The sequence below is a fragment of the Anomaloglossus baeobatrachus genome, chromosome 10 (genome assembly GCF_048569485.1).
Source record: "Anomaloglossus baeobatrachus isolate aAnoBae1 chromosome 10, aAnoBae1.hap1, whole genome shotgun sequence".
NCBI lineage: Eukaryota > Metazoa > Chordata > Amphibia > Anura > Aromobatidae > Anomaloglossus > Anomaloglossus baeobatrachus.
The window spans coordinates 34,306,963-34,331,021 of NC_134362.1; the positions used below are offsets into that span (position 1 = coordinate 34,306,963).

Genomic DNA, 24,059 nt, shown 5'->3' on the forward strand with positions numbered 1-24,059 from the left:
GAAAATCAGGGGCAGATTGGTGCACAAAGTGATAGAGATCAGATCACACAGAGCGTTGCTGCTCGCAGTGTACGGGGGGGGGATCTGCGGACCCTCAGTGGGATCAGTGCCGCAGAGAGGGGAAGCGATGGCATCAGGCTGCTCTGATCTAGGGACCCTCAGGCCCGGACGGCGGTGACATGATTTGTGCCCCCCTGTCATCGCAGTAGGACCCCTGAGGATTACAAGGATCTGCTGCAATAGGGGCCCATCCCAGCGGGGGTCCCGATCCTCGCATTTCCCCGTATATAGGTGTCTCCGGATGGGACGTCCCCCGCACACAGTGACTTGCAGAAATGCCTTTTTATGTGGTGCTGATGAGGATTGTGACGCCATGTCTGCCCATCCCCGGGGAGGGGGCACCCATATTACCACCTCCAGGTATGAGATTGGGGAGGAGGACCCCCGTGCTTCTCATCTGTTGGTTTTAAGGGTTTTTTTTTTTTTTTTTTTCTTGTCTCCTTCCTGGAGAACAAAGAAGGAGGCGTCCGCTCAGAGGCCCCGGCTGCCGGCACCACCTCCCCCTCGCCCTCCCTCCCCTGGCTCCGGGCCCCCTCCTCCTGCAGCCGAAACCTGCGCTCCTTTGTTGTTAATCCTGCCTTTTTTTTCTTCTTTTTTTTTTTTCTTCACTTTTACAAATTCGCAGCATCGGCCTGAAACAAAAGCTTCATTGCTTCCCCCCCACCCCGTATCGTCCGTCCCCCCCTATCACCACCACCTTCCTCTCCCTCCTGCTATGGATGTGGTTATACAACCAAGGGCGGTCACATTAATTACCCGGCCAATATCGGCCATGGGCAGGGAAACAAGTATTGATCCGCAGCCTTTGTCTGCACTGCTGGATGTCCTCATGAATTTGCAAAAAAGGATCTGTTCGTATGGGCTTAAACGCAATCTATTGCTCTCTGCTATCAGCCATTTGAAGAGTAGATGGTATCTGGAGATGCGTGACGTTGATGGTTTGGGCAGGGATCTTTCTACACCTCCTGTCACTCATCCCATCGATGGAACGCTACGGTTACAGTTCCTCCCTGGCTGTGTGGATGATAACAGCGAGCAGTAGATAATGCTGGTTTCCAAAAATGTGAATAGTTTTCTGTTTCTAGTGTCGTTCTGATTCGTGTTCCTAAAAGAGAGGTTCATCTTTCTACGACACATTCCCCCCCCCTCACTTGATGTTTGGGGTCCTGAGTGGAGGAATTGCCGGTGATGTACCGTTCTCGTTCCGGCAGACGACCGTCCTCACTGATTCTCTGTTTTTGTCTTGCAGCGTGCGTCCCCCTCCCCGCCCTGCCCACTGAGTATTTATTCTTTTTTTGAACATTCTTTGTTATCAAGCCGCCAAAGTGGAGAGTGCGATTGCAGAAGGGGGTGCTTCTCGTTTCAGGTAGGTCGCCCCGTAACGCCCCAGTGTGCGTGATAGACGTCTACGGCGCTGGTATAGGGTGTAACCCCCGCTTTGTCTCGTTGCAGTGCTTCGTCGGGTGGAGGAGGTAGGGGTGCCTCTCAGCACTATCCCAAAACTGTCGGCAACAGGTAAGTGCCTCCTCGGCAGCTCAGGGTGAGGATTGTCTGCAGCTCATCTCGGTGAACCTGTCACGCTGCACATGTGTTGAGCAAGTAGTTGACTATTCGTACTCGCTATGCTGTTAGCGAGTACTGTCCGCTACTCGCATATTCGTTACGAGCGCAATGTAAGTCAATGGCAAATACCCAAAAGCCGCACTATCCACTACCCACACACAAAGTACGGCTTTCGGTTTACTCACTACTTGGCGAGTATTTCCCATTGACTTGCTTTACGCCCGCTATTCGTAACGAATATGCAAGTAGCGGACAATACTAACAGCATAGGGAGTACGAATAGTCAACTACTCGCTCAACACTAGTGGTGATTCTATGGAGCAGACGGCCCTGGAGGTCACACGTGTCGCGAAGACAGTCACTGACCTGGAGATTCTCTATAGATGGTGACTCTGCCCCATAATGTGCCACAAGTGCAGAGCGACACGTCCACTCAGGTTTTTGGAACCTTTTTGGTGCAGATTTTTGAGCCAAACTCAGAAGTGGATTCAGCAGGACGGAGGGAGGGAGAGGCCATTTATATTTCCCGTTCCTTGCACATCCACTTTTGCTTTGGCTTTGGCTTTAAGAAGCTGCTGCATGTACAAATGAATTCACACGTTGCAGAAATCTGTGCAATTGAAAATTGGTTCTCTTGTGGTGTCGAGTGATTGGGGCAGTTGCAGAACTCTTTTTGCGGCAACCTGGGGATATGTCTGACTATAAATTTAATTTTACGAATTAAAGGGAACCTGTCAGGTGCAATATGCACCCAAAACCACGAGCAGTTCTGGGTGCATATTGCTAATCCCTGCCTAAGCGTCCCTGTATCTAGTAGCATAGATAAAGAGATCTATTGAAAACGTATTTCTAAAAATCCTCTGATATGCTAATGAGCGCAGGGACTAGTCACAAGGCGCGTACCTGTGTCCGTTGTCACCTCTGATCAGGAGTCCTGGGCATTTTCGGTCATGCGCACTAGACCTCTCTGAAGCCCTTACACCTACACCCAGCTTCATACTGTGAATGACTGGAAGTGCCAGGACTCCTGATCAGAGGTGACAGTGGACACAGGTACATGTGTCATCCTTTTTTGACGCCGCATTGAACATGCTGAGAGGGCGGACTAGTCAGGGAACTAATGCCTGTGTGACTAGTCCCTGCGCTCATTAGCATATCATAACAGCTCTTTAGAAATACTTTTTGTGTAGATCTCTTTATCTATGCAGGGATTAGTAATATGCAGTAGAAGGAAAAAAAATAATCCAGCTTCTGGAATAATATAAAATCTTGTCATGGCTTGACAAAGAACACAGGTAGCGTTCGAAACGCGCAGCAGAACACGGGCTTCCTATTTTGTCCCTTGTAATGACAAGTATTTTTTACGTCCTTTTTAAAATAAAGCTTGCACAAGATTTTATATTCCGGAAGCTGGATTATATATATTTTTTTTTTTTCTTCTATTGGATCCCTGCACTACCAGAGTGGTATCCTTGCATGCTGGACCTTGCCACAGCTAAACTGGATCACCTGCTTTCCCTTCTGATTAGCAATATGCACCCAAAATGGCTTGTGGATCTGGGTGCATATTGCACCTGACAGGTTCCCTTTTTAAATGTCAAATTGGTGAATGTCTGAACAGGCTTATGGTGGCAGATATTCCATAGTACGGGTGCATTTCATATCTGTATTGTGACTGCAACACCCGAGACTGGAGCAGGATCTGTTCACCCAAAGTACTCAGAATTAGTGACGAGCGAGTGCTACCATGATCGGCGTTCAAAAACGAGCAAGTCGAACGCTCGGACTGGCGCGCCTCGAGTACCGAGTATAGTAAGTCAATGAAGGACTCGTGCATTTTTCTGCAAAATCTTCCTGAAAGAAATGCTAGCGTTCCCATTGACTTCCATGGTACTCGAGGCACGCCAGTCTGACCACCAACTGCTGGTTACAAGTACTGAGCACCTACGCATGGTAGTTTCTGCTCATCACTAGTGCCGAGCATGTCTGACTGCAGCCTTAGAGTTGGCCAGCACAGAATGACTGTTCAAACCTAGCACGGGAGCTCATTGTTTCATAGCAAACCGTTCATTGCAGCGTCCCATCCAATTGTTTTCCACCCATCTACTCTCTTCTCTGGCTCTATACAGCCAAAGAGGGCAGAGATGGTGGGACGGTGCACCAAACTCTTTGGCTGCACTAAGTGCCTGTGCTTGGTTTGAACAATCTGTGATGACTGCTTCTGATCTGTAGTACCGGGCAGCGGCCACTTAACCCTTAAGTGTTGTATGATTGTGTTGCTTGCATAATACAGAATGAAGGCTCTTGTATTGTGGCCGTTCTTGCGTCCCACCAGGGCTTTCCTATAAGGCCCTGATTGCTGATCACCTTGTGTGGGTGGGGGGGGTCCTGCATTGTCGTCTATATTCCGGGTTGGCTGTGTACCATGTGTCCCTCACTTTGGCTCTTTGTCCCACGTTTGATCGTTGGCAGGTGGACAGCTGTGATCTTCAGTGTTTTGCCAGGATTTTGATTGGGTGAAATTACCGCCCAGAGAAGACCGTCTGAGACAGAGAGAAAGGCCCAAACGTTCCCCCGCGTCCCCCAGTCTCTAACTCGCTGGTGTATTTCTGTAATACATCCGCGCGTCGTGCAGTTGCATGCAGCGCGCGTTAGTTGGAGCGGACTCCGCGGGTTGTGCGCCTGTAACGCACAGTGACTCAGCCTCGCGGAAACGCTGGTGTGTATACTTATATACGGTGAAGGAAGACTCCCCTCAGTGATGCCATCTTTGCTACCTAAATTTAATGGGAGACCCCTGTAACGATGAATGAGCATGCACCTCTGTACCCAGTGGGCGTACCTCACTTCTTACTGACTGTACACTCCTCCTTTCTTAAGATTTGCAGAAAAATGAAATAATTAATTTTTGTAATATACTGGTATAAGCCCGTTCACCTGCAGTATCTCACGGCAGAGGGTTTGTTACAATTGCATCCAGTCTGATACATTTCACCTCCTCCGAGGTCAGGGACACTCCAAAATTTGCAACAATGTCTCTATTTGGCTTACAAAGCTCCAGCAATATCCCTGTCTGGGGGGGGGGGGGGGGGGGGGCTGGTAATTGTAGTTTTACATCAGTTGCGCCCCCCCACCCCCACCCCAATACACATGCTGGATTTGTGCAGACTGCTGACGCATTTAAACAAACCCTCAGCTGTGAGAAATATGAAGTGAGGATGGGCCTTTTAATGTCTGGATGTACAGAAATTAAAGCTTAGATGCTGACTGCAAGAAGTGATCTTAAATATAGCAAGGAGATGAATGGTAATATTTCAGACGAGACGGTCTGCCCCTTGTCTGACGTCTCATCGGATTCCTCCTGTAATGTACGTTTAATGCGAGGACGGTGACGGCCGCTCGCTAGGGAAGGACAATGGGCGTCTGGTTCTAGTTTCCTCATTATCATTATCATCTGTGCGATTTATTTCTGATCAGATGTGAAAATGGAGACGTTTTTATAATCTGGCTGAAATTTCTTTTCTTTTCCTCTGTTTGCAGCGAGTACCTGGGGAAAACCCCAGGGCCTGGCGTTCAAAGATGGATTCCTTCACGAAGCACTAGACGAGATGTTAACTCCACAAGTAACTCCGCCAACAACACTGCGCACACCTCCGCAAGTGAGAAAGAACGGCACGATGCAATCTTTAGGAAAGTAAGAGGGTAAGTGATCGTGACTCCAACCCAATTGTAAGGCAATGAGGGGGGAGTTATCAGTCATTGTCACAGCTTACCTCCTCCTCCTGTACATCAATTGGGAATGGTGGTGCTTATGTTAACACCTGTAGATAACATAGGCGCCACCATTCCCAATAGATGTCACAGCTTACCTCCTCTTGTACAATGCCTGATATTTACTGTATATAGAGGTGTTATCAGGCATTGTACAGGAGGAGGAAGTGAGCTGTGACATCACCTATTGTGAATGGAGGATCCTATGTTATCTACTGTATATTGGTGTTATCAGGCAGTGGACAGGAGAAGGTGTGCTTTGCAGCTATTGGGAATGGTTGTGCCTATGTTAACACCTCTATATACAGTAGATAACAGGCGCCACCATTCCCAATAGATGTCACAGCTTACCTCCTCCTGTACAATGCCTGATAACACCTCTATATACAGTAGATATCAGGCATTGTACAATTTGTACAAGAGGAGGAGGAGAGCTGTGATATCATCTATGGTGAATCCTGTGATCAGTCATTATAATTCTGTTTATCATAGAAAGTATGTCAAATATTAAGCCACTTTTTTTTTTCTTTGTCGCTCCATTGGGAGACCCAGACAATTGGGTGTATAGCTTATGCCTCCGGAGGTCACACAAAGCATTACACTTAAAAGTGTAACCCCTCCCCTCTGCCTATACACCCGCCCGTGCATCACGGGCTCCTCAGTTTTATTGCTTTGTGGAAGGAGGCAGACATCCACGCAAGCTCCACATTTTAGTCAGCAGCAGCTGCTGACTATATCGGATGGAAGAAAAGTGGGCCCATACAGGGCCCCCGGCATGCTCCCTTCTCACCCCACTTGGGTCGGCGGTGCTGTTAAGGTTGAGGTACCCATTGTGGGTACATAGGCAGGAGCCACATGCTGTTTTCCTTCCCCATCCCTTAGGGGCTCTGGGTGAATTGGGATCCTGACCGGTCACCAGACGCTGGGACCGCGCTCCCTCCGCAGCCCCTGGGGGAATCTGCTGGACAGGAGCCGGGTATCATCAGGGACAAGGCCCTGCGACTCTGAGGTACTCGGTGTCCCCTTGGGGACGGCGCATAGTGCGCCTGGGTACCTGGATCCTAGCGTCTTCAGGATTATCTCAAGGGGTCATTGCCACTATGAGACAGGCCAGGAAACCAACGTCAGCCAAGATCTACCACAGGACTTGGAGGATCTTCTTATCCTGGTGCTCTGATCAGGGTTTTAGTCCATGGCCATTTGCCTTGCCCACTTTTCTGTCTTTCCTTCAATCCGGAATGGAAAAGGGGCTGTCTCTTGGCTCTCTTAAGGGACAAGTCTCGGCGCTCTCTGTATTTTTTCAAAAGCGTCTAGCAAGGCTTCCGCAAGTACGCACGTTCCTGCAGGGGGTTTGCCACATAGTCCCCCCTTACAAGCGCCCACTAGAACCCTGGGATCTGAACAGGGTGCTAATGGCTCTTCAGAAACCACCTTTCGAGCCAATGAGAGATATTTCTCTTTCTCGCCTCTCGCAGAAGGTGGTCTTCCTAGTGGCAGTCACATCACTTCGGAGAGTGTATGAGCTAGCTGCACTGTCATGCAAAGCTCCCTTCCTGGTTTTTCACCAGGACAAGGTGGTTCTGCGTCCGGTTCCGGAATTTCTCCCGAAGGTGGTATCCCCTTTTCATCTCAATCAGGATATCTCCTTACCTTCTTTTTGTCCTCATCCAGTTCACCAATGTGAAAAGGATTTGCACTTGTTAGACCTCGTGAGAGCACTCAGACTCTACATTTCTCGTACGGCACCTCTGCGCCGCTCGGATGTGCTCTTTGTCCTTGTCGCTGGCCAGCGTAAGGGGTCGCAGGCATCCAAGTCAACCTTGGCTCGGTGGATCAAGGAACCAATTCTTGAAGCCTACCGTTCTTCTGGCCTTCCGGTTCCTTCAGGACTGAAGGCCCATTCTACCAGAGCCGTGGGTGCGTCCTGGGCATTGCGGCACCAGGCTACGGCTCAGCAGGTGTGTCAGGCGGCTACCTGGTCGAGTCTGCACACTTTCACGAAGCACTATCAGGTGCATACCTATGCTTCGGCAGATGCCAGCTTAGGTAGGCGAGTCCTCCAGGCGGCGGTTGCCCACCTGTAGGAAGGGGCCGTCTTTCGGCTCTATTACCGGGGTATTCTTTACCCACCCAGGGACTGCTTTTGGACGTCCCAATTGTCTGGGTCTCCCAATGGAGCGACAAAGAAGGGAATTTTGTTTACTTACCGTAAATTCCTTTTCTTCTAGCTCCTATTGGGAGACCCAGCACCCGCCCCTGTTCCCTTCGGGCTGTTGTTCTTTTGTGTACACATGTTGTTCATGTTGAATTGTTCTTGGTTCATGGTTTCAGTTCTCCGAACATCCTTCGGATTGAATTTACCTTAGACCAATTTATAAGTTTCCTCCTTCCTGCTTTTGCACCAAAACTGAGGAGCCCGTGATGCACGGGAGGGTGTATAGCCAGAAGGGGAGGGGCTTTACACTTTTAAGTGTAATACTTTGTGTGGCCTCCGGAGGCAGTAGCTATACACCCAATTGTCTGGGTCTCCCAATAGGAGCTAGAAGAAAAGGAATTTACGGTTAGTAAACAAAATTCCCTTCTTTTTCTTCTCCTTCCTTTCGACTGACAGTGGAATATGTATGAGAGCCCTGTGCAATTGATTTTTGGGGTCAATATCAATCGATCGATCATGTCTGATTTTTGCAGTGCTGATCACAATGTTCTCTCGGTAATAGGCCCCCAGTGGACATGTTTGGCAGCAGCTCTCATAGATGGTGAGCGCTCGGCCAAACGAGCCCTCCTGTGTATGGGTGAGACTGCTGAGATTGTTCTGTTGTCAGGCATGTAATGTGAATTACCTGATTAAGTCCTAGTAATTAATAATTATATTCTTTATTTTATTTTTAAAATTAGTGTCGGCCTGATTTAACCAATAGGTCACATTCTGATGTGTCCCCTTTTTAAAGGACTTTTCTAGTTTTTAAACTATTTTAATGTACAGGTTACCGAATATGTGGGGTCCTGTGATCTGGACCCTCTCCTGAGACCATTATCGAGTATCTCGCAATGGAACGCTGCTGTCTTTTATTGATGGTTGATGGACAGTTCTGGTCACAAGCTGTTCCGTCAGTAATCGCTGTATGGGCCGCTTATGCAGAAACGTGCACCTAGAAAGTGCCCCCCCTTTTTAAAGGGGAAACCTGTCTTTATAGATACCTACCACTCCAATGTTTGTGTTTTTTTTGTTTTTTGTTTTTTTATTCTTTAAAAATCATAGTTTTTTTCTTTAAGATAAATACATAACTTTTATATGCATGGGTGAATTTGTAAATGCCTTATGTTTCAGTCGCAGGGGCGGCACTTTTGCTGGGATCAGTCACTGTCCCTCAAATTCAGCCATGGTGGGGTGTGTTTTTTTTGTTTTGTTTTTTTTTTTTTCTTGGTCACACCCCCAGCATTGTAATTACACCACTGGTCCTTCACCAGCACTTCTCTGCTGATCTCCTCCCATTATGGTCACATGTCATGTCACATGATCATCACCATAGGTCCTGCACAACCACTTTTCTTCCACAGGTCCTCCAACATCATCAGTTCTCTGCTGAGCTCTACCCATTAGTCACATGATCATGACATCAGCACAGGTTTTTCACCACCTTTTCTTCAAAAAGAGGTAAAGGACTTGTGATGTCACGACCATGTGACCATAAGGGGCGGAGCTCAGCAGAGACGTGCTGGTAAAGGACCTGTAATGTAATCAATTACAATGCTGGGGGCGTGACCAAGTTAAAAAAAAAAGAATCATGCCTGAACCTGAGTGACAGTAACTGATCCCAGCAAAAGCTCCACCCCTATGACTGAAACCTACGGTATTTACTGCATTCTCCTAAGCATAAAAAAAGACTTGGAATATGTTAATGATGTACATTGCATAATTTAAAACACATTGGGAGTGGTTTAATATAAAAAAAGACAGGTTCCCTTTAAGACTGCTCTACACACTAGCTGAAATTGGGCAGACAATCACTTCTTCACCAATGGTCCTGCATACCGGGGGCGGTCAGGTTATATTGGTAGCTCTGCACCTGCTGCGACAGTGTTTCGGTGCAACCACTGTATAGGTCATTGGACAATTGGTGTTTCTTTGTCGCTCCTAATTGGGAGACCCAGACAATTGGGTGTATAGCTATGCCTCCGGAGGCCACACAAAGTATTACACTAAAAGTGTAAAGCCCCTCCCCTTCAGCCTATACACCCCCCGTACTGCTACGGGCTCATCAGTTTTTATGCTTTGTGCGAAGGAGGTCAGACATCCACGCATAGCTCCACAGCTTAGTCAGCAGCTGCTGCTGACTATGTCGGATGGAAGAAAAGAGGGCCCATAACAGGGCCCCCAGCATGCTCCCTTCTCACCCCACTCTTGTCGGCGGTGTTGTTAAGGTTGAGGTATCCATTGCGGGTACGGAGGCTGGAGCCCACATGCTGCTTTCCTTCCCCATCCCTCAATTAGGGCTCTGGGTGAAGTGGGATCCCATCGGTCTCCAGGCACAGGAGACCGTGCTCCATCCACAGCTCCTGAGGACCCTGCTGGATAGGAGCCGAGTATCGTTCAGGGACATGGCCCTGCTACTTGGAGGTACTCTGTGTCCCCGTGGGGACCGCGCACAGCAACACTCCAGCATTGCTGGGTGTGCTAGTGCACCGGGGACAGCAGCGCTGGCTGCATTTGTGCCACTATACACTTCAGCGTCGCTGAGTGTATTTGTGTAGGGGGACTGCCGCGTTGACCGCCGCTGCCATGGTTATCCCTGCGGCGCGGCTGGGACTGTTAGTGCGCCGGGGACTTCCGCGCCGACCGCGCTTATACGGCGGCCGCGCTTATAACTATAGTCCCCGGCTTCTGCGGCCTAGTCTCATTCTTTTCCCGCCCCCAGCCCTGCCAGTCAGGGGAAGGGCGGGACGCTGTACAGGTCGGCAGCACTGAGGGCTGGAGCATGCTTTGCATACTCCACCCCCCTCACTCTGCACAGTGGGGCACCAGTTCCCGGACTTTTCTGGGTCACGCCCACGGCTCCCTCCTCTCCCCAGGACGCTGGCAGCCATTCCTCTCAGCTCTGCTAACGCTGGAGAGGAGAGACAAGCTCAAAGAGACCCAGGCAGGAATTCTGATGCCCACACAAACGCTTTGCGAAGGCGGTAAGCAGCACCTGTGGTGCTGGCCCCACTAGTGCAGAAGTGTATTAGTTTATATGATTATAGTCTATACTTTACACTGTAGGGTGCACTGTTGATTTGTGGCTATTTACCCTCCTGTATTGCTCAGAGGAGACAACAGCATGTCGTCCACAAATAGCAAGGGTGCCAAAGCACAGACTTACTATGCTGCCTGTGCAGCATGTACGGCTATACTGCCGGCAGGTTCCACTGACCCTCATTGTGTGCAATGCTCGGCCCCTGTGGCACTTTCTCAGCCGGAGCCTCTGCTAGGGGCGGCCCAGGGAGAACCACCTGTTAACACTGTCCAGGTGACAGGGACGGAGTTTGCAGTTTTTACTGAAAGACTTTCTGAGACTATGGCTAAGATATTAGAAGCCCTGCAGTCCAGGCCGGCATCTCAAGCCAGGGGCACTGTGGAATCATTGCCCCCTGGTTCCCCTCAGTTGGAACAGCAATGTCTTCCCGGGGTGTCTCATGGATCCCAGGGTGAGGTCTCTGACACGGACCACAGCCCCAGACCGACTAAGCGAGCTCGCTATGAAATCCCCTCGACATCACAATGTTCAGGGTCTCAGCGAGAGGACTCTCTGTATGATGAAGCGGAGGTAGCTGATCAGGATTCTGATCCTGAAGCCGCTCTCAACCTTGATACTCCTGATGGGGACGCCATAGTGAATGATCTTATTGCGTCCATCAATGAAATGTTGGATATTTCTCCCTCAGCTCCTCCAGTGGAGGAGTCAGCCTCTCAGCAGGAGAAATTCTGTTTCAGGTTTCCCAAGCGTACAAAGAGTATGTTTCTGGACCACTCTGACTTCAGAGAGGCAGTCCAGAAACACCGAGCTTGTCCAGATAAGCGTTTTTCCAAGCGCCTTAAGGATACACGTTATCCCTTTCCCCCCTGACGTGGTCAAGGGCTGGACTCAGTGTCCCAAGGTGGATCCTCCAATCTCCAGACTGGCGGCTAGATCCATAGTTGCAGTGGAAGATGGAGCTTCACTCAAGGATGCCACTGACAGACAGATGGAGCTCTGGTTGAAATCCATCTATGAAGCTATCGGCGCGTCTTTTGCTCCAGCATTCGCAGCCGTATGGGCACTCAAGCTATCTCAGCTGGTCAGGCGCAAATTGACGCACTCACGTACGTCTGCGCCGCAGGTGGCGTCCATAACCTCTCAAACGTCGGCATTTGCGTCCTACGCTATTAATGCTGTCCTGGACTCTGCGACCCGTACGGCGGTTGCAGCCGCCAATTCGGTGGTAATACGCAGGGCCTTGTGGCTGCGGGAATGGAAGGCAGATTCGGCTTCCAAAAAGTGCTTAACTGGATTGCCATTTTCTGGCGACTGTTTGTTTGGTGAGAGATTGGATGAAATCATCAAACAATCCAAGGGAAAGGAAACATCCTTACCCCAAGCCAAACCAAAAACACCCCAACAAAGGAGGGGACAGTCGAGGTTTCGGTCCTTTCGGGGTGCGGGCAGGTCACCATTCTCCTCGTCCAAAAGGCCTCAGAAGGATCAGAGGAACGCCGACGCATGGCGGTCTAAATCACGCCCTAAAAAGACCGCCGGAGGTGCCGCTACCAAGGCGGCTTCCTCATGACTTACGGCCTCCTCACACCGCATCCTCGGTCGGTGGCAGGCTCTCCCGCTTTTGCGACACCTGGCTGCCACAAGTAAAAGACCGTTGGGTGAGAGACCTTTTTGTCTCACGGTTACAGGATAGAGTTCAGCTCTCGTCCTCCGACTCGATTCTTCAGAACATCTCCGCCTCCCGAGCGAGCCGAGGCTCTTCTGCAGGCGGTGGGCATTTTGAAGGCAGAAGGAGTGGTGGTCCCGGTTCCTCTTCAGCAACAGGGTCACGGTTTCTACTCCAACCTGTTTGTGGTTCCAAAGAAGGACGGGTCCTTCCGTCCTGTTTTGGACCTAAAACTGCTCAACAAACACGTAAGGACCAGGCGGTTCCGGATGGAATCCCTCCGCTCCGTCATCGCCTCAATGTCCCAAGGAGATTTCCTAGCATCGATCGATATAAAGGATGCTTATCTCCACGTACCAATTGCTCCAGAGCATCAGCGCTTCTTGCGCTTCGCCATAGGAGACGAACACCTTCAGTTCGCGGCACTGCCGTTCGGCCTGGCGACAGCCCCAAGGGTTTTCACCAAGGTCATGGCTACAGTAGTTGCGGTCCTCCACTCTCAGGGTCACTCAGTGATACCTTACTTAGACGATCTGCTGGTCAAGGCACCCTCTCAAGAGGCATGCCAACACAGCCTCAACGTTTACTCTGGAGATTCTCCAGAGTTTCGGGTGGATCATCAATTTTCCAAAGTCAAATCTGACACCAGTCCAATCACTGACATATCTTGGCATGGAGTTTCATACTCTTCCAGCGATAGTGAAGCTTCCGCTGGACAAACAGCGTTCACTACACACAGGGGTACAATCTCTCCTTCAAGGTCGGTCACACCCCTTGAGGCGCCTCATGCACTTCCTGGGGAAGATGGTGGCAGCAATGGAGGCAGTCCCTTTCGCGCAGTTTTACCTGCGTCCTCTTCAATGGGACATCCTACGCAAGTGGGACAGGAGGCTGACGTCCCTAGACAGGAACGTCTCCCTCTCTCAAGCAACCAAAGCTTCCCTTCGGTGGTGGCTTCTTCCCGCCTCATTATCGAAAGGGAAATCCTTCCTACCCCCATCCTGGGCGGTGGTCACGACGGACGCGAGCCTGTCAGGGTGGGGAGCAGTTTTTCTCCACCACAGGGCTCAGGGTACGTGGACTCAGCAAGAGTCCTCACTTCAGATCAATGTTCTGGAGATCAGGGCAGTGTATCTTGCCCTAAAAGCGTTCCAGCAGTGGCTGGAAGGCAAGCAGATCCGAATTCAGTCGGACAACTCCACAGCGGTGGCTTACATCAACCACCAAGGTGGGACACGCAGTCGGCAAGCCTTCCAGGAAGTCCGGAGGATTCTGCTGTGGGTGGAAGCCACAGCATCCACCATATCCGCAGTTCACATCCCGGGCGTAGAAAACTGGGAAGCAGACTTTCTCAGTCGCCAGGGCATGGACGCAGGGGAATGGTCCCTTCACCCGGACGTGTTTCAGGAGATCTGTTGCCGCTGGGGGATGCCGGACGTCGACCTAATGGCGTCACGGCACAACAACAAGGTCCCAACATTCATGGCTCGATCTCAAGATCACAGAGCTCTGGCGGCAGACGCCTTAGTTCAGGATTGGTCGCAGTTTCAGCCTCCTTATGTGTTTCTTCCTCTGGCTCTGTTGCCCAGAGTGTTACGCAAGATAAGGGCCGACTGCCGCCGCGCCATCCTCGTCGCTCCAGACTGGCCGAGGAGGTCGTGGTACCCGGATCTGTGGCATCTCACGGTCGGCCAACCGTGGGCACTGCCAGACCGACCAGATTTGCTGTCTCAAGGGCCGTTTTTCCATCTGAATTCTGCGGCCCTCAACCTGACTGTGTGGCCATTGAGTCCTGGATCCTAGCGTCTTCAGGATTATCTCAAGAGGTCATTGCCACTGAGACAGGCTAGGAAACCAACGTCCGCCAAGATCTACCATAGGACGTGGAAAATATTCCTGTCGTGGTGCTCTGCTCAGACGTTTTCTCCCTGGCCATTTGCCTTGCCCACTTTTCATCTCAATCAGGACATCTCCTTACCCTCGTTTTGTCCTCATCCAGTTCACCAATGTGAAAAGGATTTGCACTTGTTAGATCTGGTGAGAGCACTCAGACTCTACATTTCTCGTACGGCGCCCCTGCGCCGCTCCGATGCTCTCTTTGTCCTTGTCGCTGGCCAGCGTAAAGGGACACAAGCTTCCAAATCAACCCTGGCTCGGTGGATCAAGGAACCAATTCTCGAAGCTTACCGTTCCTCGGGGCTTCCGGTTCCCTCAGGACTGAAGGCCCATTCTACCAGGGCCGTGGGAGCGTCCTGGGCCTTGCGACACCAGGCTACGGCTCAGCAGATGTGTCAGGCGGCTACCTGGTCGAGCCTGCACACTTTCACGAAACACTATCAGGTGCATACCTATGCTTCGGCAGATGCCAGCCTAGGTAGGCGAGTCCTTCAGGCGGCAGTTGCCCACCTGTAGGACGGAGCCGTTACGGCTCTATTATGAGGTATTATTTACCCACCCAGGGACTGCTTTTGGACGTCCCAATTGTCTGGGTCTCCCAATTAGGAGCGACAAAGAAGGGAATTTTGTTTACTTACCGTAAATTCCTTTTCTTCTAGCTCCAATTGGGAGACCCAGCGCCCGCCCCTGTTTTCTTCGGCGCTCCATTGGGAGACCCAGACGATTGGGTGTATAGCTACTGCCTCCGGAGGCCACACAAAGCATTACACTAAAAAGTGTAAGGCCCCTCCCCTTCTGGCTATACACCCCCAGTGGGATCACTGGCTCACCAGTTTTCTGCTTTGTGCGAAGGAGGTCAGACATCCACGCATGGCTCCACTGTTTAGTCAGCAGTAGCTGCTGACTATATCGGATGGAAGAAAAGAGGGCCCATATAGGGCCCCCAGCATGCTCCCTTCTCACCCCGCTTGTGGTTTGTAAGGTTGAGGTACCTATTGCTGGTACGGCGGCTGGAGCCCACATGCTGTTTTCCTTCCCCATCCCCCTGAGGGGCTCTGAGGAAGTGGGATCTTACCGGCCCCAAAGCCCTGAGGCCGGGCTCCATCCACAGACCCATTGAACCTGCTGGATACGGAGCTGGGTACCGTTCAGGGACATGGCCCTGCACCATTCAGGTACTCTGTGTCCCCGTACACACAGGCACAGCACACTCCAGACTTGCTGGGTGTGCTAGTGCGCCGGGGACAGTAAAGGGTTACGGTCACTGCAGCCTAGCTGAGTGACTTTGTGTATTGGGAACTACCGCGCTGGGAGCGGCGGCGCGGCTGGGACTTGTAGTGCGCCGGGGACTTAGCGCCGACCGCGCTTTTACGGCGGCGGCGCTTATAAATCCAGTCCCCGGCTTTTGCGGCCTAGCTCCGCTTCGTTCCCGCCCCCACCCTGTCAATCAGGGTAGGGGAGAGACGCTGTACAATCAGCAGCGCCGAGGGCTGGAGCCTTATTTACATGCTCCAGCCCTCTCACTGGACACTGTGGGACGCCGGTTTCCCGCTCTGACTTGGGGGCACGCCCACGGCCCGCCCCTACTCACACGAGCTGGAGAAGGACGCCGGCAGCCATTCCTGCAGTCCGAGCTGAGAGATCGGACTCTGGGCAACCAGGCACAGGACTAGGGCGACCACACACCCGCTTATAGGCGGGCGGTAAGCGGCACCTGAAGTGCTGACCCCACTAAATACCGCAGTTGTCCATTTGTATTTTATGCTTACACTGCATAGGTCGCTATTTTTGGCTATATGCCCTCTTAGATGGCGACACATCGGCAGCAGGAAAGCAGGGGTGCTAAGGCACAGGCTTTCCATGCTGCTTGTATTGCATGTACTGAAGTGTTCATGTGTATTTATGCTTGTATGCTATACACTGCACTGTACGGTCGCTATTCTGGGCTATATTCCCCTAGATGGCTAGTCTACAGCAGCAGAAAAGCAGGGGTGCCAAGGCACAGGCTTTCTATGCTGCTTGTATTGCATGTGCTGCAGTGTTCATTTGTACTTTATGCTTGTATGCTATACATTGCACTGTACGGTCGCCATTCTTGGCTCTATATCCTAGATGGCTAGCCGGCAGCAGCATGTAAGCAACACAGGCTTTCGATGCTGTTTTTACTGCATGTGATACTGTTCCACGGCACTGAACCCCATTGTGTGCAATGCTCCCCTGTAGCACTTGGTCAGCCGGGGTCTCTACTAGACGTGGCCAAAGGAACCACCTGTCAACCCTGTCCAAGGACAGGGATGGAGTTGCAATGGGATAGAGACTTGCAGTCCGGACAGGCCATGGGCAATCTGGATCATTGCTCCCTGGCCACCCTCATTTGGAATAAAATCGGTGCTCCGGGGGGGTCCCAGGAGGCTCTCTGTATGATGAGGCAGACGTAGCTCATCAGGACTTTGATCCTGACACCGCTCTCAATCCGGATACACCGGATGGTGACGCCATAAGGAATGATCCTATAGCGTCCATCAATGGAATGTTGGATCTTTCTCCCTCAGCTCCCCCAGCGGAGGAGTCAGCTTCACAGCAGGAGAAGTCCCATTTCAGTAGCTCAAACGTATATTGAGTATTTTTCTGGCCACGCTGACTTCAGAGAAGCAGTCCAGGAACACCACGCTTACCAGATAAGCGTTTTCCTCCAAACGTATTAAGGATACACGTTATCCTTTTCCCCCTGACGTGGTCAAGCGCGGGACCCAGGGTCCAAAGGTGGATTCTCCAATCTCCAGGCTTGCGGCTAGAGCTATAGTTGCAGTGGAGATGGGACTTCACTTAAAGATGCTAGACAGATGGACTCTGGTTGAAATCTGTCTATGAGGCTATCGGCGTGTCGGTTGCTCCGGCATTTACAGCCGTATGGGCACCCTAAGCTTTTCAGCTGTTCTTGCACAGCTGGTCTTGAGCATATGTACATTTGTGCCGCAGGGGCGTCCGTAACCTCGCAATGTCTGCATTGCGACTTACCCTATTAATGCTGTCCTGGAAGGACAGTCGAGGTTTCGGTCCTTCCCAAGCTCGGGCAGGTCCCAATTGTCCTCGTCCAAAAGAGCTGAAAAGCCTCAGAGGGGCTCAGCTTCCGGGGGCTCAATCACGCCCAAGGAAGGCAGCCGGAGGAACCGCTACGAAGGCGGTCTCCTCATGACTCTCAGCTCTCTCATCTCTCCGCATCCGCGGTTGATGGCAGACTCGCTCGCCTTTGGCGACATTTAGCTGCCACAGGTCACAGACCGGTGGGTGAGGGACATTGTGCCCACGTGCACAGGACAGAGTTCTGTTCTCGTCCTCCGACTCGATTCTTCAGAACGTCCCCACCTCCCCACCGAGCCGATGCTCTTCTGCAGGCAGAAGGAGTGGTAATCCCTGTTCCTCTTCAGGAACAAGACACGGTTTTCCTCCAATCTGGTTGTGGTGCCAAAAAAGGACGGCTCTTTCCGTTCCGTTCTGGACCCAAAACTGCTCAACAAGCACGTGGAGGCCAGGCGGTTCCGGATGAAACCCTCCGCTCCGTCATTGCCTCAATGTCTCAAGGAAATTTCCTAGCATCAATAGACATCAAAGATGCTTATCTCCACGTGCCGATTGCTACAGAGCACCAACGTTTTCTACGTTTTGTGATAGGAGACGAACATCTCCAGTTCGTAGCTCTGCCATTTGGTCTGGCGACAGCCCCACGGGTGTTCACCAAGGTTATGGCGGCAGTGGTAGCAGTCTTGCACTCACAGGGACACTCTGTGATCCCTTACTTGGACGATCTACTTGTCAAGGCACCCTCTCAAGAGGCATGCCAACTCAACCTGAATGTTGCGCTGGAGACTCTCCAGACGTTCGGGTGGATCATCAACTTCTCAAACTCAAACCTGTCACCGACCCAATCACTAACGTATCTTGGCATGGAGTTTCATACCCTCTCAGCGCTAGTGAAGCTTCCGCTGGACAAGCAGCGGTCACTACAGACCGGGGTGCAGACTCTCCGTCACGGTCAGTCGCACTCCTTAAGACGCCTCATGCACTTCCTCGGGAAGATGGTGGCGGCAATGGAGGCGGTTCCGTTTGCGCAGTTTCATCTGCGTCCTCTTTATTGGGACATTCTCCGCCAATGGGACGGGAAGTCAACATCCCTGAACAGGAAAGTATCCCTTTCACAGACGGCCAAGGACTCTCTGCAATGGTGGCTTCTTCCCACCTCATTATCACAGGGAAGATCCTTCCTACCACCGTCTTGGGCGGTAGTCACGACAGACGCGAGTCTGTCAGGGTGGGGAGCAGTGTTTCTCCACCACAGGGCTCAGGGTACGTGGACTCAGCAGGAGTCCACCCTTCAGATCAATGTTCTGGAAATCAGAGCAGTGTATCTTGCCCTACTAGCCTTCCAACAGTGGCTGGAAGGGAAGCAGATCCGAATTCAATCGGACAACTCCACAGCGGTGGCATACATCAATCACCAAGGGGGGACACGCAGTCGGCAAGCCTTCCAGGAAGTCCGGCGGATTATGAGGTGGGTGGAAGCCACGGCCTCCACCGTATCCGCAGTTCACATCCCCGGCGTAGAAAACTGGGAAGCAGACTTCCTCAGCCGCCAGGGCATGGACGCAGGGGAATGGTCCCTTCACCCGGACGTGTTTCAGGAAATCTGTAGCCGCTGGGGAAGGCCGGACGTCGACCTAATGGCGTCCAGGCACAACAACAAGGTCCCAACCTTCATAGCACGGTCCCGCGATCACAGAGCTCTGGCGGCAGACGCCTTAGTGCAAGATTGGTCGCAGTTCCGGCTCCCTTATGTGTTTCCACCTCTGGCACTCTTGCCCAGAGTGCTACGCAAAGATCAGATCCGACTGCAGCCGCGTCATACTCGTCGCCCCAGACTGGCCAAGGAGGGCGTGGTATCCGGATCTGTGGCATCTCACGGTCGGCCAACCGTGAGCACTACCAGACCGACCAGACTTACTGTCCCAAGGGCCGTTTTTCCATCGGAATTCTGCGGCCCTGAACCTGATTGTGTGGCCATTGAGTCCTGGATCCTAGGGTCTTCAGGATTATCCCAAGGGGTCGTTGCCACCATGAGACAGGCTAGGAAGCCCACGTCCGCTAAGATCTACCACAGAACGTGGAGGATATTCTTATCCTGGTGCTCTGCTCAGGGAGTGTCTCCCTGGCCATTTGCATTGCCTACCTTTCTTTCTTTCCTGCAATCTGGGTTAGAAAAAGGTTTGTCGCTCGGCTCCCTTAAAGGGCAAGTCTCGGCGCTATCCGTCTTTTTTCAGAAGCGTCTAGCACAACTTCCTAAGGTGCGCACGTTCCTGCAGGGGGTTTGTCATATTGTACCCCCGTACAAGCGGCCGTTAGATCCATGGGATCTGAACAGGGTACTAGTTGCCCTCCAGAAGCCGCCCTTCGAGCCTCTGAGGGAGGTTTCACTTTCTAGACTATCACAGAAAGTGGCTTTTCTGGTAGCGATCACATCTCTTCGGAGAGTGTCTGAGCTAGCAGCGCTGTCTTCCAAGGCTCCCTTCCTGGTCTTCCACCAGGACAAGGTAGTGCTGCGCCCCATTCAGGAGTTTCTCCCGAAGGTGGTATCCTCTTTTCATCTTAATCAGGATATCTCTTTGCCTTCGTTTTGTCCTCATGCAGTTCATCGGTATGAGAAGGATTTACATTTGTTAGATCTGGTGAGAGCACTCAGAATCTACATTTCCCGCACGGCGCCCCTGCGCCGTTCGGATGCACTCTTTGTCCTTGTCGCTGGTAAGCGCAAAGGGTCGCAGGCTTCTAAGGCCACCCTGGCTCGATGGATCAAAGAACCAATTCTTGAAGCCTACCGTTCTGCTGGGCTTCCGGTTCCATCAGGGCTGAAGGCCCATTCTACCAGAGCCGTGGGTGCGTCCTGGGCATTGCGACACCAGGCTACGGCTCAACAGGTGTGCCAGGCAGCTACCTGGTCGAGTCTGCACACTTTCACCAAACATTATCAGGTGCATACCTGTCACAAACCACCGGGGGGTCACTCAGAAATCCCCCGCGCTGGCTACCAGTACGTCACAATCGGGGGGTAACAAGTGGGGGTCACCCCTACTTTATACCTCCCGACCGACAGACAGAGCACGTGACGCGCTCTCTAGCGCCCCTCTTATAGTCAGGCCAATTATGGAATTGCCCGACAATAAGCAAGGAGGCCGCTATACTACTTATGCCGATTATTGAAGGGTCCCCGGTGAGAGTAAGGTATATATTCCCCCGACCTCCGCGGGCGGAATATATAATATCTTCCCGAATCTCACTGGCCTCCCCACAATAATCCTTGGCACAACTCGCTGCCACCAACCGCTTCACGGTAACTATTAGCCGAACACACAGACGTGGGATTCAAGATCGAGATAACAGAACAGCCCAAGATTAATTATATAATTTAATCGCCTAAAGCACACTAGAAACTACAATATATACAATAGGGAATCTACAGAATATACATAGGTCAGAGTACAGTTACAGATAAAGCATGGGTTACAAACAGGCATACACAGTTCAATCAGTTACCTTGTTGCGTCTGGCCACAGGGGGGCGCTGTAGACCAGGTTTCCAGGAACTCCCACAGATGTTTCCTACACGTGCCCCCAGCGAGAAGAACCCTGGAAAATGGCCGAAGTAGGGTTATCAACCTGGGCAATCCAGGTCCCCTCCTACCTTAGTGACCTCACAGGGAGCACTGCTCCACCCCTGGCTTGAGTTATGGACAATCCACAACATGGAATATGGGCCATAACTTTGCCTGGGAGCGTCGTAGGCAGACGCCAACGCTCTCATTGTGACAGTTACGAATTTAGCTACAGAACGAGGGGACTCATGACCTGTCTGCCAGTTCCCCATTGGCTGATATCACGCCTGGGGCATTTCCCAATGTCCTGCTCCCATAAAAAGGGTGTGCCGGCATCGTCCACATGCGGAGACACCATTTTTATGGTTGCCATATTTATCGGAAATATGGCTTGCGAGATATGAACCATTTTTTACTGGAGTCGTTCTGTCTGGCTATTTCCATAGCCTTGCTAACTAGCTAGCAGCCCCCACTACAGGGTGACGGCAGGGAGTCATCCTGTGTCCATTGTCCTCAAGCCACCTAATTTCCATATCACAGGACATGGCCATGGATTTGTTGCTAAACCAGTTGTGTGAAGGGAAGGGGGGGGGGGTGACACCAGGAGAGGGCTTCCTGACATGACTTGAATGTCATGATTTATCGTCATATCTCCGGATTTACCTCACACCTCCCCCCTTTTGAGGGCGCTAGGGGGCAGCACACTCCGGTGTTCCCCCGTGCGCCCGTCCGCGACCTCTCCTTGTCGGGACAGCCCGTCTGCGTTACCGTGGTCACGGCCCCTTTTGTGGCGAATGGTGAAGTTGTATTGCTGGAGCGCAAGGCTCCATCGCAACAATCGCCCATTCGTCCCAGAGACGGTGTGCAACCAGCTGAGGGGATTGTGGTCCGTCTCCACGATGAAGTGGCGCCCGTATAGATAGGGTTGCAGACGCTGCAGGGCCCACACTATGGCCAGGCACTCCTTCTCCATCGTGGAATAGGCAACTTCCCTTGGTAACAGCTTCCTGCTCAGGTACAAGACTGGGTGCTCTTGGCTCGCAGAGTCCACCTGGCTGAGCACCGCACCGAGGCCGAAGTCACTGGCGTCGGTCTGTACTACAAACGGCCGCGTGAAGTCGGCTGCCTGTAGCACGGGCGGGCTGGACAGGGCGTCCTTTAGGGCCCGGAAGGCTGTCTCGCAGTCCATTGTCCAATCGACTGCAGAGGGCAGCTTCTTCTTGGTGAGGTCCGTCAAGGGCTTTGCCAGGCTACTATAGCATGGAACAAACCTCCTATAGTACCCAGCGGTCCCCAAGAAGGACATCACCTGCTTCTTGGTCCTGGGGGTGGGCCAGGATGCGATGGCCTCCACTTTCTCAGGCTCGGGCTTCAGCGTTCCCCCACCTACCCGGTGACCGAGGTACTGGACCTCGCTCATGGCCAGCTGACACTTTCCCGGCTTGATGGTCAAACCTGCCCGGTGGATCCGCCTGAGCACCTGTGCTAGATGCTCTAGGTGGTCCTCCCAGGTGGGACTGAAGACGGCAATGTCATCCAGGTACGCGGCCGCGTACCCTTCAAGTCCTTTGAGCAGGGTGTTGACCATCCGCTGGAAAGTGGCAGGGGCATTCCTCATCCCGAATGGCATCACCGTGGACTCGTACAGTCCAAATGGGGTAATAAAGGCAGAGCGTTCCCTGGCCTTGGGAGTCAGGGGGATCTGCCAATATCCCCGGCTCAGATCCATGATGGTCAGGTACTGAGCCCCGGCCAACTGATCGAGCAGGTCATCGATGCGTGGCATTGGGTACGCATCGGCGACCGTGACAGCATTGAGCCCCCTGTAGTCCACGCAGAACCGAGTGGTTCGGTCCTTCTTAGGGACGAGGACTACAGGCGAGGCCCAAGCGCTGTTGGATGCCTGGATCACCCCCAGCTCCAGCATCTCGTCAATCTCCTGGCGCATGTGTTGCTGCACCTCCAGGGAGACCCGATATGCTGAACGCCGGATCGGGGGATGATCCCCAGTGTCCACGTGATGGACAGCCAAGTCAGTCCTTCCGGGCTGGTTGGTAAACAACCCCCGGAAGGGGTGTAGGGTGGCCCACAGCTGGGACCGTTGGTCCTCCAAGAGCTGGTGGCCAACCTCCACATCCTCAATGGATCCGCCTGCCCTAACCTGGGCTAGCATATCCAAGAGGGTTTCCGCTTCTCCCTCCTCGGGCAGGTTGCACACGGGGAGCGCACATGCCTCCCGCTCATGATGTGCCTTCATCATGTTCACATGGAAGGGCTTCCGCCTTCCACGGGCAGGGTCCAGGGTGACCAGGTACGTCACAGGGTTGAGCTGCTGGTACACGAGGTATGGGCCTTCCCAGGTTGCCTGAAGCTTGTCCTGTGGTACGGGGACCAGTACCCACACCTCTTGACCCACTTGGTAGGTCCTCTCACAAGCGTTCTGGTCGTACCAACGCTTCTGATCAGCCTGGGCTTGAGCCATATTGTCGTGTACCAGTTGCGTCAAGGCCTGCATTTTGTCCCGGAAGCGCATGACATACTCGATAACCGACACTCCAGGGGTGGCCAAATCCCCTTCCCAAGCCTCTTTCACCAGAGCCAGGGGGCCCCGCACACGTCGCCCGTACAGGAGCTCAAACGGTGAGAATCCTGTTGAGGCCTGTGGAACCTCCCGGTAAGCAAATAACAGGTGTGGGAGATACCGCTCCCAGTCACGCCCATGGGAGTCGACCAACATCTTAAGCATCTGCTTTAAGGTGCCATTGAACCGCTCGCACAGGCCATTAGTCTGTGGATGGTACGGGCTGGCCACCAGATGTCGCACCTGGACTTGCTTACAGAGGGCCTCCATCAGCTGGGACATGAATTGGGTCCCCCGGTCAGTGAGCATTTCCTGGGGAAAACCCACTCGGGAGAAAATCTCCAGCAATGCGGTGGCCACCTTGTCAGCCCGAATGGACGACAAGGCCACTGCTTCTGGGTACCGGGTGGCATAGTCCACTACCGTCAGTATGAAGCGTTTCCCGGAGCTGCTGGGGATGGCCAGCGGGCCGACCAGATCCACAGCCACCCTCCTGAAAGGCTCATCGATGATTGGCAGAGATACTAGTGGGGCTTTGGGGTGTGGCCCCGCCTTCCCCACTCTCTGACAGGTTTCACACGAACGGCAGTAGGCAGCCACATCGGCCCCCATTTTTGGCCAGTAGAAATGCTGGTTTAACCTGGC

General features: G+C 52.5%; 1 protein-coding gene across 1 annotated transcript in view; it reads left to right on the plus strand.

Annotated features, from left to right (window-relative positions):
* The first annotated feature begins 335 nt into the window (after positions 1 to 335).
* Positions 336 to 24,059, plus strand: part of EIF4G2 (eukaryotic translation initiation factor 4 gamma 2) — a 95,744-nt gene continuing 72,020 nt past the window's right edge. Inside the window, exons 1-4 of the mRNA XM_075325361.1 lie at positions 336 to 420; positions 1,342 to 1,426; positions 1,513 to 1,575; positions 5,164 to 5,325. Of these exons, the coding sequence (XP_075181476.1) occupies positions 336 to 420; positions 1,342 to 1,426; positions 1,513 to 1,575; positions 5,164 to 5,325 (395 nt within the window). The remainder of the gene's footprint in view (positions 421 to 1,341; positions 1,427 to 1,512; positions 1,576 to 5,163; positions 5,326 to 24,059) is intronic.